At 49.4% G+C, this 14,675-nt stretch overlaps 1 protein-coding gene across 1 annotated transcript in view; it reads right to left on the bottom strand.

Moving 5' to 3' along the window:
- Positions 1 to 2,921, bottom strand: part of CIB2 (calcium and integrin binding family member 2) — a 25,179-nt gene extending 22,258 nt beyond the window's left edge. The window contains exon 1 of the mRNA XM_032270663.1: positions 2,545 to 2,921. Within this exon, the coding sequence (XP_032126554.1) occupies positions 2,545 to 2,595 (51 nt within the window). The 5' untranslated portion in view covers positions 2,596 to 2,921. The remainder of the gene's footprint in view (positions 1 to 2,544) is intronic.
- Between the last annotated feature and the right edge of the window lie 11,754 nt (positions 2,922 to 14,675).

A 14,675-nucleotide genomic window follows, 5' to 3' on the forward strand; every position in this document is an offset into this window, starting at 1 on the left:
AAAAAAAAAAAAAAAAAAAAAAAAAAGGAAGGAAGAAAAAAGAGATGAAGGAAGAGAGAGGAGAACTAAGAGGTTGCAGCACAGGAGTGCGGGTGCTGGAGGGGGACAGGCAGGAGGGGTGTGAAAGGGAGCAGTCAGACCTCTAGTTTGCAGGAGACTGAGCAGGCCTAGCCCAGGGCTGTGGGGATGGAGGAGGGGACCACCAGGTGAGCTACAAAAGAGGCTGAGTCACAGGCCTGTTCTTAACTAAAAACATGGGTTGTGGGAGAGCAAAGAGTTGGAATGGCGGGAGGAGCAGCGGTGGGTGCTGGGGAGGCTGTGAGCCCTGTTTTGGAGTTTAAGGGGTCAGGGGGGGCGGCTGTACAATGAAGAGGAGTGGTCTGGGGAGAAGCTTGAATGTTGGGCATCACCAGCACCGGGAACCAGGAGGGTGCGCCCTGCCTGGGAAAGATCAGACTGCCAGGCTGGGAGGCCCCAAGAAACCCTAGGGGTTACTTGGGGGAGGGGGTGCTGTAACTCAGGCTCACCCCCACTCAGCCCTGGCTGCCACAAGGCTGGCTGGAGAGCCAGAGGGAAGGAGATGTGGGGCTCTCAGGTTTCATAGCTCTCATTTCTCCCACCCCGCCTGGCAGGCTCTAGCTAGGCTCTGGCAAAGGATCAGAACCCAACACTGGGACTGGCTCCGATGGGTAACCCAATGCCAGGCTGATTGGAGTGGGAACCCAGGCTCCCCACCCCCATGAAGCTACTCTTCATTCTGAGCATGGCTTACCTGCTTGCCCCTGCCCACTCCCAAGCCTTTATCCAAGCTGTCCCCTCCACCAGGAATGCCTCCTCTGTGCCTCACTAGGCAAAACTCCACCTGTCTTCCCAAGGACTGCTTAAATGCTGCATCGTTTCTGGACTCTGCCCCCCTTCTCCGCTGGCCTCCCACTGCCCACTAGTGCCCTTTCCAAGAACACACTCCACCACCTGCCTCTAACACAAGGGCCACACACTGGGAGTCTGTCTGTGAGTGTCTGAGACTGAGTGCCTTGGGGAAAAAGAGCACAGGTGGCCCAGTCCAGCCCACTCCCAACTAAAGACGTGGGCCTGGGAGTCAAGATTCAAATCCTGCGTGGGCCCTGAATGGCTCGTCAGCCTCTGTTTACACTTCTGTAAAATGGGCTAATCATCCACCTCACTGTGATGATTGAGTGGATGCACAGATGGTATCAATTACTGTGCTTCGTATACAACAGGTGCTCCATAAATGTGGCTCCCCTCTTCCTTCCCAGGGTCTCACCAGGGGACCTGAGAAATCCATTACTGAAAACTAGGGCTTCTAGGAGGAGAAGGGGCCTTTGTTTTACCTTCACCCACATCAGGGGACCCACACTTCATGGCTGCTTCCCTTCACAGCCAAAGTAAGCATTGATGAAGGCAACAGGCACCTGTGGAGACCCCGCTGGTGTTCTTCCTGCCCAGTTACACAGACCGCAGCACAGTCCCACCCCCTCCGCCTGGGGAATCGGGGGAGAGGCATCAATCAGATGTGGGTCTTGAAGGGTTAGAGAGATCATCTGGGGCGGGGGTGGGGGAGGGGCTGGGGGGTGAGGAGCAGCATCCAGGCCCAGGAAATGGCATGGGCAGAGGGAGAGGGGGAGGGAGGAATGAGCCTTGGGAGTTGGAGCAACTGCAAACGGTTTTGAGGCAGCTGCCATGCAGAGGGCAGCTCTGCCTCCAGGTGGCCTGCCTGCCTCTCATCTCCCCAGGACTGCCTCCCCAGAGTCTGGGGAGACTGAGGATGCGGAGGTGAGCTGGACAACTGCCCAGGGCTCTGGGTAAGCCAAGGGGTTGGGCTTCATCCCTCCACCACAGTGAAGTTTTTACGTGGGTGGGACAGCATCGGGATTCCAGATCTGGAGAGCTGGCTCTGGAGGCAGGAAAACCTAGAAAGGTCTAAGGAGGTGGCTGCTGAGGGCCTAAGGGAGCCGGGAGAGGTGGCCCTGGAAGGCTTGCCTTGCTCCAGTTATCTCCATGCTGGGGTCAGGAGAGGCCCCAGCAGATAAATAGGACAGTCGCGGCTGAAGACTGTATGAGGGCACTGATGCATCCCACTCCTAGCCCAGACAGGACCCCAGCTCTCATTTTTGCTTTACAGAGACTTGCTCTCCTGGGATCCTTCCAGGGACTGGGGGAGCAGGGAGCGGGGAGGGCGGTCCTCCATCCAGACTAGTTTACTGAGTTCCTCTCCAGGTCAGGTAGGCGCTGAAATGGGTGGCTGGGGAGGGGTTTGGGTCCCGCCTAGGGTGAGAGTAGAAGGCGGGGTAGCTGGAGCAAGGCGCGCCTGAGAGGCTCTGCCAACTGAAAAGAGCTCTCATTCCACCGGTGGGGAAACTGAGGCACGGCGAAGGAAAGTCACCGGCCCAAGGTCACGCGGCGAGCCGAAAGCAGAGGCAGGGTTCGAACCCGGAGAGCTGGCTCTCAGGAGGCCTCGGCCGGCAACCGGAAAAAGGGAGGGGCGGCGGGGCCCGCGCGGGGAGCCGGGCGCGCCGAGCTCACCTGGTAGTTGTCCAGCTGCTCTTCGGTGAAGATGGTCTGCTTGTTCCCCATGGTGGCCGCCGCGCCGCCGCTCGCCCGTCCGGGCTCTGCCTCCCATCAGCGGCCGCCGGACCCGGAGCCCGCGCCCCGCACTCGCGGCCCTCGCCAGCCCGGCGGCCCGCAGCTTCCCACGGCGGCCCGCCCCGCCCCGCCCCGCAACGCGCCGGGAGGAGGCGCGCGGGGGTCGGGGAGGCGGGGACGGGGACCTGGCGCGGTAGCGACTCCGCCCCCGGCGGGAAGAGGGGCCGGCGCCCGGCTCCACGGCTGCGGCGCGCCAGGGGCCCGGCAGGGGGCGGCCTGGGCGCGGGAGACGCTGCACCGCGCGCACCCCGGGCTCCCGCGGCCGGAAGTGCTGGGAGCACGCGGGGGTCTCGGAGGCGGGGACAAGTACCCGGAGCGGCGGCGACTCCGCCCCACGGCGGGAAGAGGCGGGCGCTCGGGTACCGCTGCGGGAGTCCGGGTCGCACGAGGCGAGGGTGCGGGGCCTGGGAAACGCTGCCGACGCGGGCAGTGGGGCAAGCGACGTGATCTTGGCGCCCCGAGACCTGGGGCGGGGGAGGCAGCGAGGACTGAGCGCGTGGATCTAGCTGGGGCCGGGCTCTACCGGCGTCTCGCGCCGCGACCATGGGCAAGCCCTTCCCGGGTCCTGTTCCTCGGAAGGAAGGAGGGGTCAGTCAGGCTGACCTCGGAGGCCCTCCCCGGCCAGGCCTCGGGAAGCCCATCTGGCCTTTGGCCGCGGCCTGGGCAGAGCATCTCAGGCCTTCTGGGTTCCCTGGGGAGCGGGACACGATTTACGTGGCTTTCTTTGAGCCCTTGATTACAAACATGAGCCTTGAGAGGATTTTAAGGGCTTGACTGTGTCCACAGAAGTGTGACAAAAGCCAGGACACTTCCTGGAGCTTTTAAGCAAATGCCATCGTTAAGGGAAGCAGGACTTTACCTCTGCCCTCCTAGGTCTTTGACTGGGCTTGAGAATTAATATGGCATAAGACAGATTAAGGGAAGAAAAACAAATTTAATACAAGTTTTACATGACGTGGAAACACTCATAAGGAAATGAAGACCCTGAGAACTGGCAAAACCTAAATACTTTTTTTTTTTTTTTTTTTTTTGACATGGAATCTCCCTCAGTTGCCCAGGCTGGAGAGCAGTGGGGTGATCTTGGCTCCCTGCAACCTCCACCTCCTGGATTCAAGCCATTCTCCTGCCTTCTCAGTAGCTGGGACTACAGTCGCACACCAGCATGCACAGCTAATTTTTTTTAGGAATTTTAGTAGAGATGAGGTTTCACTATGTTGGCCAGGCTGGTCTCGAACTCTTGACCTCAAGTGAGCCGCCTGCCTTGGCCTCCCAAAGTGCTGGGATTATAGGTGTGAGCTATCGCGCCTGGCCAACTGTTGTATTTTTTTTTTTGGTAGAGACGGGGTTTTACCAAGTTGCTCAGGCTGGTTTTGAACTCCCAGGCTCAAGCAATCCACCACCTTGGCCTCCCAAAGTACTGGGATTACAGGATGTGAGCCATCATGCCTGGCCTCATCTCCTTTTTTTAAAAAGGAGGATCAAGAGTGGCCTTCTTGCATCTACTATTTTTCAAGTGCCTTTACCTCAGATACTCAATATGCCAGAGCAGCATATGCTGTGGTGGCATGCTCTGAGCTCCTTCACCATCCACCAAATGGAGTCACCACTAACTTTCTGGGGTCCAGCCCATACTACTGTTATTTCTAAGCTCAGGACAACTGAATCAGTAGGTATGATCTCCATGTTATAGGCAAAGAAATGGGCAGAGAGAGATTCAGTAACTTGCCCAGGGTCCCACAGCTGGGAATTAATAGAACTGGGGCTGGACTCAGGCACTGGCTTAACATACCATTCCACAACTGCCAGTGGACTTTGAAGAGATCAGGACTTTTAAAAAAAAATTTATATATATATTTTAAAAATAGCCGGGCGCGGTGGCTCACGCCTGTAATCCCAGCACTTTGGGAGGCCGAGGTGGGTGGTTCACGAGGTCAAGAGATCGAGACCATCCTGGTCAACATGGTGAAACCCCGTCTCTACTAAAAATACAAAAAATTAGCTGGGCATGGTGGCGCGTGCCTGTAATCCCAGCTACTCAGGAGGCTGAGACAGGAGAATTGCCTGAACCCAGGAGGCGGAGGTTGCGGTGAGCCGAGATCGTGCCATTGCACTCCAGCCTGGGTAACAAGAGCGAAACTCCGTCTAAAAAAAAAAAAAAAAAAAAGATTTACATTTCACCTGGACCATTTAAAAAAAAAAAAAAAAAATAGAGGTGGGGGGGTCTCACTATGTTGCCCAGGCTGATCTCGAACTCCTGGGCTCAAGTGATCCTCCTGCCTTGGCCTCCCAAAGTGCTAGGATTACAGGCATTAGCTACCATGTCTGGCCGAGATGAGGACTTTATGCTTTAAAACGCATGGTTTGTTACTTCAGTGGTTCTGAACCTACCTGGGAGCATGTATCAAAATTACTTGCGAGGCTGCTCACCCGGAGTTTCTTATTTAGCAGGCCTGGGTGGCTAAGAATGTGAGTATTAAAAGAGTTCCTGGGTGATGCTAATGCAGCTGGTCTTGGAACCACACTTTGAGATTGCTGAGGCTGAAGCTTGTGGGTTCTGATGGGAAAAGGACTCTAAGTCTGGCGGATGATCCCTCGTGCTTTTAGTTTTCTTTTTCTTTTCTTTTCTTTTCTTTTTGAGACAGAGTCTCGCTCTGTCACCCAGGCTGGAGTGCAACGGTGCGATCTTTGCTCACTGTAACTTCCGCCTCCTGGATTTAAGCGATTCTCCTGCCTCAGGCTCCCAAGTAGCTTGGATTACAGGCGTCCACCACCACACCTGGGTAATTTTTGTATTTTTAGTAGGGATGGGGTTTCACCATGTTCAAGGCTGGTCTTGAACTCCTGACCTCAAGTGATCTGCCCGCTTTGGCCTCCCCAAAGTGTTGGGATTATAGGCGTGAGTTACCATGCCCAGCTTTTTAGTATTTTTTTTTTATATCTGAGGCTACTTGTTAGGGTTTTCCAATCTTATTTTACCAGTCTTTTGTGAGAACAGCAGCCATCAGTAAAACAGACATGTCACCCTGTTGAAATCACAAGAGTCTTCAGAGGCACCATCAATTGTTTTCAGAGGGGTGGGAAGCAATTCTTTAGCCTGGGCATTGGTGACCAGCCTTCAGAGGTCACCCCACCGTCTTTTCTTCATTGTGGACACACACAATAGGGACCTCACCCATGGGAAAGGAGGTAGGATGTATCCCCAGAGATTCAGAAAATGTGGAATTTTAGAGCAGAGATAGACACATTTGAAAGATTCTCTCCTCTGTACCTCCCCTTTCTCCCATGTTAGAGTTGGGGAAAAGGCAACTCTTGTGAAACCACATAACGACTATTACAAAAGTTACCCTTCTTCCCATCTTAGATTCCACGTTGCGTCTGAACAGGCCAGAATTCTGTGTGTTCAGATTCTGCTCTGGTGCATTCTTGTACAATTGCTAACATGCCACTCATTTGCATACCAGGTGTTCCAGGTAGGAAGTCTGGAGCCTCTACAAAGAGGACTGTGTTTTCAGTCCCGGGAGCCCTTCCTCTCGTGGGAGAGAAATAGAGGCAGCCCACCAGACTAGAACGTTCCTCTCAAAAATCCTTTTAGGCTGGGCGTGGTGGCTCATGCCTGTAATCCCAGCACTTTGGGAGGCCAAGATGAGTGGATCACCTGAGGTCGGGAGTTTGAGACCAGCCTGGTCAACATAGTGAACCCCTGTTTCTGCTAAAAATACAAAAAAATTAGCCGGATGTGGTGGCGCACCTGTAATCCCAGCTACTCAGGAGGCTGAGGCAGGAGAATCACTTGAACCCAAGAGGTGGAGGTTGCAGTGAGCCAAGATCACACCATTGCACTCCAGCCTGGGTGACAAGAGTGAAACGTCATCTCAAAAAAAAAAAATCCTTTTAGATTATTGTTACCATTGCCCATTTAAAGCTCTCTCTCTCGAGCAATGATGTGAGGAGGGGCAAGGTACACAATTCCCATGTTACAGATGAGAAACCCTGGGCTCAGAGAGGCAAAACAACTTGCCTGATGCCACCCAGCTGGAAAGTGGCAAAGCAAAGCTCTATCTTCGTTCTCTGATTCTAAATCCTGTGCTTAACTGCTCCCAAATGCTGCGTGTGGTCCCCAAGGAGCAGAGCATGTGTGTTTGCTGGGAAGGAGGATGAACCGAGGGAGAAGAATGAAACATTACTGATTACCTATCTAGTGCCCAGAATTGTATTGGATGTGCTGTATTTCCTGAATATTATTATTCCACAAACACCTCCCCAATCTGTGGAGTTTCACATTATTATCCCATTTCACAGATGAAGAAATAGTTTCAGAGAAGGTAACTTGCCCAGCTGCTAATGGGTAGATTTAAATCTGGGCCCTGACTCTTTACTCTCTCTCTCTCTTTTTTTTTTTTTTTTTTTTTTGAGACAGAGCCTTACTCTGTCACCCAGCCTGGAGTACAGTGCCACCATCTCAGCTCACTGCAACCTCTGCCTCCCAGGTTCAAGTGATTCTTCTGCCTCAGCCTCCCGAGTAGCTGAGACTACATGCACGAGCCACCAAACCTGGCTAATTTTTATATTTTTAGTAGATACAGGGTTTCATCATATTGGCCAGGCTGGTCTCAAACCCTGACCTCAAGTAATCTGCCTGCCTCAATCTTCCAAAGTGCTGGGATTACAGGCGTAAGCCACCACACCCTGCTGGACTCTGCTCTTGATCACGCAGTCTAGGGTAGGAAAACATGGTTACCACTGTTTAAAGAGGGCTGACTCCTTGTCAATTGCAATCTTGTAAATACCATAACAGGGAAAGGCAGCAGGGGTGCCAGATACTCATTAAATCTTAGCTTATTTTTTTCATTTCTGACTCACACAATGAAGTTTATTTTAAAATTTGGAAGGAAAACAGGAATAAATGCTACACGTGCTTCTTTGGGATGAGAGGTCATCTTGAACTGCTGCCTTTCCAAGTGCTTGCTTGTGATGAAAATGCACTTTGTGATCAAGATGACCTCTCACCCCAAAGAAGCACTTGGTAGCACTGATTGCAGAACAACTCCATCTGCAAGTTTTTCTTCTAAGACTTAGAATCTAGATAGACCTTAATGACAGAGATGAAAGATCCCTGGGCCCAAGGTCTGGGTAGGACCGTCTTTTTTTTTTTTTTTTTTTTTTTAAAGACGGGATTTCACTATGGTGGTCAGGCTGGTCTTGAACTCCTGACCTCAGGTGATCCGCCTGCCTTGGCCTCCAAAGTGCTTGGATTACAGGCGTGAGCCACCACGCCCGGCCTAGGACCGTCTTTTAAAGTAAATGAAGCCTGCAGCCTGTCTTCCAGCAGCTCTGTGGGCCCGATGAGTCATTCCGCCTCCTCTGCTCAAATTCTTTACTATCCCACCTCTACTTCGTGTCAGCTCAGGGCCCCACCTGCTATCTTGGCTCATGGGAGTCTTCTCTATCTTAGGGGCAATTCAAATCTTACTCTTGTCTTTACCTATAAAGCATTGTCATCTTGGACTCTTCCCTGACATGGCTGCGATTTACAGTGTGTGAGCAGTTACTAGGTCTGCCTCAGTTTCTTCTCTTTCTCTCTTTTTCTCTTTCTCTCTCTCTCTGTCTCACACACACCCTGCAACCCCTTGTTTAGCCTGACCTATATCCTAGCACTGAACAGCTTGTCTCTGTGTCTCCAGTATTTTGCACATAGTAGATTCTTAACGAATATTTGGTGAATAAATAAACAGCCTGGGACTATCCTTTACTTTTATTTTATTTTTTTGGTCATAGGAAGGGTTATTTTTCCCTCTCAAACATTGTCTGCTGTGAAGGAGGCTTCATCACTGTTTTTATAGCGTCCTCTGGACTTGACCCATAGACTTAGGCAAATAAAGCAAAGCCAGTCCCCACAGTGTAAGCAGATGGAAGGTAAGTCCAGGTCAATTTGATTCGATCAACATCCCTGATTGCATTTATTTCCTTATTTCTAGACTGGCTCCAGAGATACTATCCCCAAATGTGACTCTGGAGGACAGATCTTTTGGTGAGCATTCATTAAGCAAAAGAATGCACTTGTGAGTAAAGCACACTGTGTGTTGGATGGTGCCCCATTACCTCCCCAGGACAGAGTCAAAGCTACTTGCCATGATAGGTACATGAGGTCTGGTCCCTGCCTCTCTCCACCTCTTCCCGCTGGTCTTTTGCTCCTGGTGTCGTTTCTGCCTGGCACTCCTTTTCCTTCCCTTCTTTCTGTCTGGAAAATTGGCTTCCTTTAAGTCTTGCCTGCTTGTAACAATCTCCGTTTGCTTTAAGCCCCATGACACTCTCCCTCATCTCCCCTAGTTCCCAAGGTACCCCAGGATCAGAGCACCCACTGAACCTTGAATCCATATGACAGCATTTGTTTCAGTGGATTGGGATCGACTGTCTGAATATGTACCCTCTAGATCAGTGTTCTTACGGGAGGAATACTGCTCCCTAAGGAATGTTTTGAGCTGTGTGGATGTTTTGTGGATGCAGTGACAGAAGGGTGCCATTTCCACTTAGTGGCTGGGTTTTGGGGCTGCTGATTTTTGCAATGCCAGGACAATCCTGCTTAGTGGAGAATGTCTCATGTCCCACAGGACTTTGAGGTGACCACCCAGATACTCCTGTAGGAGGGAAACCTGTTTATAATGACCTGAACAACCCAACTCTGTTTTATAAATAAATTCCTTTCTGTGTGATCTTAACGTATGCTCAATTGTCCAGGAATGCAGATCAAGGGAAGACAAAAATTTACTTTTTTCAAAATTTTAACAAGACTTGATCACCATTTTGGAAGGTCACATCAGAGATGGCAACATGACTTGTATTGAGAAAGTAGAAGTTAACCCAGACGCCTGTGGCAACTAAGGATTTTGCTTGACCTGGCCTGGTGCGGTGGCTCATGCCTTTAATCTCAACACTTTGGGAGGCTGAGGTGGGAGGATCGTTTGGGCCAAAAAGTTCCAGACTAGCCTGAGAAACATAGCAAGACCCTATCTCTACAAAAAATAAAAAAGTTAGCTGGGTATGGTGGCTCAGGACTGCAGTCCCAGCTACTCGGGAGGCTGAATGAAGTAGAATTGCTTGACCATGTCTCAAAAAAAAAAAAAAAAAAAAAAGAATTTTGCTTGACCCTATACAACACACCTGTATTCATCTGCATTTATGAATGTCATCATCACTGTGATTCATGGTCTATTAAGATCTACCTTTTTAGCTCTTATTTTTAAATGTCAAAGATAAAAACTGTGGCCCGAATGTTATCATACCTCTCTCAAATTCAAACTTGTTGTAATTAGGTGCAAGCATATGACTGCTTCATAATGTCTTTTAGAGCATCGGGCCTGAGCCTTTATGTATTGAAACATACATTATTTTATTACAGTATTCCTTTTCTCTTTCATATTACAGTAGCAGCATTATATTGATTTTGTTTTTTCATTATGTGTATAAGTGGTTTAGATTATCCATGAATTTCATCTCAGGCTTTTAAAGAGACTACTCAACATATTTGCTATAAAAAGGGAGCATCTGACAGCACTGAGAACCAATCTAAGGTTCAAGAGGCAGGGGCTTCACCTCCCCTGGGCCACTCCATTCTGTTCTGTGCCAAGCATAGGGCCTGGAATGTCACAGATGTAGAAAGAATCTTTTTTTGATGAAGGAATTGAGGCTGACACCCTGGTTTGACCACCACCTAGGTAGGTGATGGGGCCCTCTGCTGAGATGGGAACGCAGGAGAGAGAGCAGGTTTTGGGGAGAGTAATGAGTTCAGTTTTCATTGTGAAAGTCTGAAGAGCCCTGGAATTTCTAGGTGGAGGGGCCCCAGGGTCAGTAGCTCTGTGGGCCTTGATTTCTCTCTCAAGGCCTTGGAAGAGTGGGAAGTGCAGTCATTTTTAATCAATAATCACTGCCGAGTCTCTCCATGCAGGATGAATAGAGAAGTGAGAGCTGCCCATGAGGTGTCTCCCTCCTCCTGTGCCGATCTGTGTAGCTGCCCAGACCCTCAGAGGCTAGGAGCTCCTCCAAGATAGGGGGTAGAAATCCTTCATCTGTAGCCCCCCTGACTTCCAGCCCCCTCCTGACATAGAAGGTGGCTCAGCAATGATAGCTAGAGGGAACACACAGTAAAACCCATCTGTGGAAACACTTGTGTTCCAGGGCAGCTTTTTTTTTGACCTGAAGTCATACAGTGGAACATTTGGGAGCGAGTTTCCCCAGGGCTCAGCTCCTTCCTGCTAAGCTCTGCCATGTCTCCTGTTTATTAACACGCCAGGGATGTGTGACAAAGGGAAAAATCTCCCAACTGAAGAGTGATCTCAGACATCTTTTCACTCCTCCAGGGAAGGGTACAGTTCTGGGCTTTGATTACACATGACGGGGGCGTGCAGTGGTGATGGTGTGCATTTTAGGCAATACATATGCTGCTACAAAGTTGAGGTATAAGGATTTTTTAAGAACACAATTTTTATGCACAAGTAACATTTCAAGAACAATAAAGGAAATCAGAAAGAAAACATGTTCATAGCAGCATTATTCATAATGGTGAAAATGACTCAAACTGCCATCAGCTGACGAATGTATGAATAAAATGTAGTCTATTCATGTGATGGAATATTACTTGACTGTCATGAGGAATGACAGACTGATGCATGCTATGATATGGAGAAGTCTTGAAAACTCATGCTAAACAAAAGAAGCCAGGCACAAGAGACCAGACATTGTATGATTCTGTCTGTATGAAATGCCCAGAGTAGGTGATTATATTGGAACATAAAATAGATCGGTGGTAGCCAGAGACTGGGAGAGGGGAAATGGGGAGTGGCTGATGGAACAAGGCATATGGAAAAGCATTCCAGGCATTGCGGACAGTAAGTGCAAAGGCCCTGAGGTGGGAGGAAGCACCACCTGATTAAATAACAGCAAGAAGGTAGGTTTGTTTCAAGGGAGATAGTGGTGGGGAAGTAGCTCAGAGATGGGCTGGAAGGATTACATCCTTTAGGGCCTTAAGGGCCACTGCCAGAGCATTGTCTTTCACTTGTAGAGAGACAGGACGTCACTGGCAGTTTTAGGCAGAGAAGGATGTATCTGTCTTATGTTTGAACACAATCCCTCTAGCAGGAGGTGGCTTTTAAGGGGTAGAAGCAGGGAAGCCAGTCCGGGGGCCACTGCGTTGGTTCAGGCAAGAGATGACTCTGACTTAGACCCCGGTGGCAGCAGTTGCCAATGGGGAGTGTCCAAACTGAACCTATTTTGAAAACAGAGCTAAACTGCAAGCTTTTGGCCTCAGCAACTAGGAGGCTGGAGTTGCATTTTCTTGGACAGGAGGATTCTGTGGGAGGGAGCAGGTTTTCTTCTACTCTTTGTTCACATGTAAAAAGAAGTTTTATAGCAGAACATAGATAATAGTTTAAATTTTGATTTTTTTCTGAACATTCAACCATAAACATTTACCAAGATGCTAAAGTCTTCATAGCAATCACTTTAATTTTTTTTTAATTTTATTTTTAGAGATAGGGTCTCCCTCTGTCATCTTGGCTGAAGGGCAGTGTTTGCAATCATGGCTCAGTGTAGCCTCTAACTCCTGGGGTCAGGCGAGCCTCCCACCTCAGCCTCCCAAGTGGCTGGGACTTCAGGTGCATGCCACCATGACTGGCTAAATTTTTATATTTTGTAGAGACAATGTCTTGCTATGTTTCCCAGGCTGGTCTTGAACTGCTGGGCTCAAGTGATTGCCTCAGCCTCCCAAAGTGCTGGGATTGCAGATGCGAACCACCATGCCAGGCCATTGATCACTTTTGAAGGCTGCATGATGGTCCTTTCCATTCATTTACCCCAAATTACATAACCATTTCCTCTGTTAATCATTTAGACTGTTCTTTTTTTCCTTTTAGTTTTCAAAATTAAGGATAATTGTATAATGAATATCTTTGTGTTGATGGCTTTTTCTTTCTGATTTTTTTCCCCGAAGAGTTTAATTTTTAGGAATGGACTCACTAGGTGAAAGAGTAAGAACACTTAATGTCTCTTGAGACACATTGCTAAACTGTTTTCCAAACAGATTGTGGAAATTTATGAGGCCAGCCAAGCAGTGCGCCGTAAAGTGAATGGTATAATGTATTTCATTTTATTAATATTTTTAAATAAAAGGAGTAAAAAAGCCGGGCGCGGTGGCTCAAGCCTGTAATCCCAGCACTTTGGGAGGCCGAGGCGGGTGGATCACGAGGTCAAGAGATCGAGACCATCCTGGTCAACATGGTGAAACCCCGTCTCTACTAAAAATACAAAAACATTAGCTGGGCATGGTGGTGCGTGCCTGTAATCCCAGCTACTCAGGAGGCTGGGGCAGGAGAATTGCCTGAACCTGGGAGGCGGAGGTTGCAGTGAGCCGAGATCGTGCCATTGCACTCCAGACTGGGTAATAAAAGCGAAACTCCGTCTCAAAAAAAAAAAAAAAAGGAGTAAAAAAGTGTGTAATTTTTTAGAAATTTGCATGCATTTGACTATCATTAAGGTTGAACATTTATTTAAAAGTTTCTTTGGCTGCGAAGTGATTATTCAGGTCCTTTTCCCGTTTATTCACTAAAGTCCTAATACCTTCTTTACTAATTTGTTGGATCTTTTCCTAACTTAGAGACAGGGATGAACCCTTTGCCAATCATATCTTTAATGAAAACTAAATTTCAAATAAAGTAGGAAAACTGTTGAAATTAATCTGTGTTTCTAGGCCGGGCGCGGTGGCTCAAGCCTGTAATCCCAGCACTTTGGGAGGCCGAGGCGGGTGGATCACGAGGTCAAGAGATCGAGACCATCCTGGTCAACATGGTGAAACCCCATCTCTACTAAAAATACAAAAAAATTAGCTGGGCATGGTGGCGCATGCCTGTAATCCCAGCTACTCAGGAGGCTGAGGCAGGAGAATTGCCTGAACCCAGGAGGCGGAGGTTGCGGTGAGCCGAGATCGCGCCATTGCACTCCAGCCTGGGTAACAAGAGCGAAACTCCGTCTCAAAAAAAAAAAAAAAAAGAAAGAAATTAATCTGTGTTTCTTTTGTAACAAAAGAGAAACATTTGGTATGTGAATAATTATATTGTTTTGCTGATTTATTCACTTAAAAATTGCTATCAGATTTTATTTTTTATTTATTTATTTATTTTGAGACAGCGCCTCCCTCTGTCACCCAGGCTGGAGTGCAGTGGTGCGATCTCGGATCACTGCAACCTCCACCTCCCAGGTTCAAGTGATTCTGCTGCCTCAGCCTGAGGGCACGGCATGAGCATGGGCCGAGAGGTAAAATATGGGAAGCATTTGGGGGCTGGCCAGCAGTCCCAGTTGGCTGGCGCTCCAGGTCTTTGGGGCTGGAAGGAGTGGTGGGAAATCAGGCTGAAAAAAGACAGTGGTGTGAGAGGAGAATGCAAGGGAGAGCTAGGAGGTTTCAGAGCTGGGATGAGCCCCAGTCAGAGCTGTGCCTGAAGGAGAGGACTGGGGGGTGGGGGGCAGGTTGGCAGGTGAAGAGACTGGTATAAGAGCCCGGGCCCGAGGCCTGAAGAGGGCAAGGGTGACACTGGAGATGGAGGAACTGTGGGAGAACACTTCAGGATGGGTCTGCCAGGGCCTGATGAAGGGAAGGTGCCCAATGGCAAGGGGTTGATAAAAGCCCTCCTTCCTGACAGAGCCACAGACTTAGCTGCAGTTTATTATTTAGGTCATAAAAGCCCTTGGCATCACTTCACTCATCACCTCTCTGGGTGGGTGGGCAGCTCCTCTCTGGATAGAACCCTTCCCAGGGCACGGTAACAGAGACCTGGTCTAAATACCTGACCTCCCCTGGCACCTAGCTAGAGGCCTGGCCATCAGCAGAGCTCAGGAGTTTGTGAAGGATAGGGAGAGGATGAGGGGAAAGGTGGGTATGGACGTTATTTCCTCAGATAAGCTTTCCCTAACTTCTGGGTTAGGTTTGAATCAGGTCGGCTGATATCGCCTTGCCATAGCACCTTGCT

Source organism: Sapajus apella, unplaced genomic scaffold (genome assembly GCF_009761245.1).
Source record: "Sapajus apella isolate SASKATOON/1434 unplaced genomic scaffold, GSC_monkey_1.0 scaffold214, whole genome shotgun sequence".
NCBI lineage: Eukaryota > Metazoa > Chordata > Mammalia > Primates > Cebidae > Sapajus > Sapajus apella.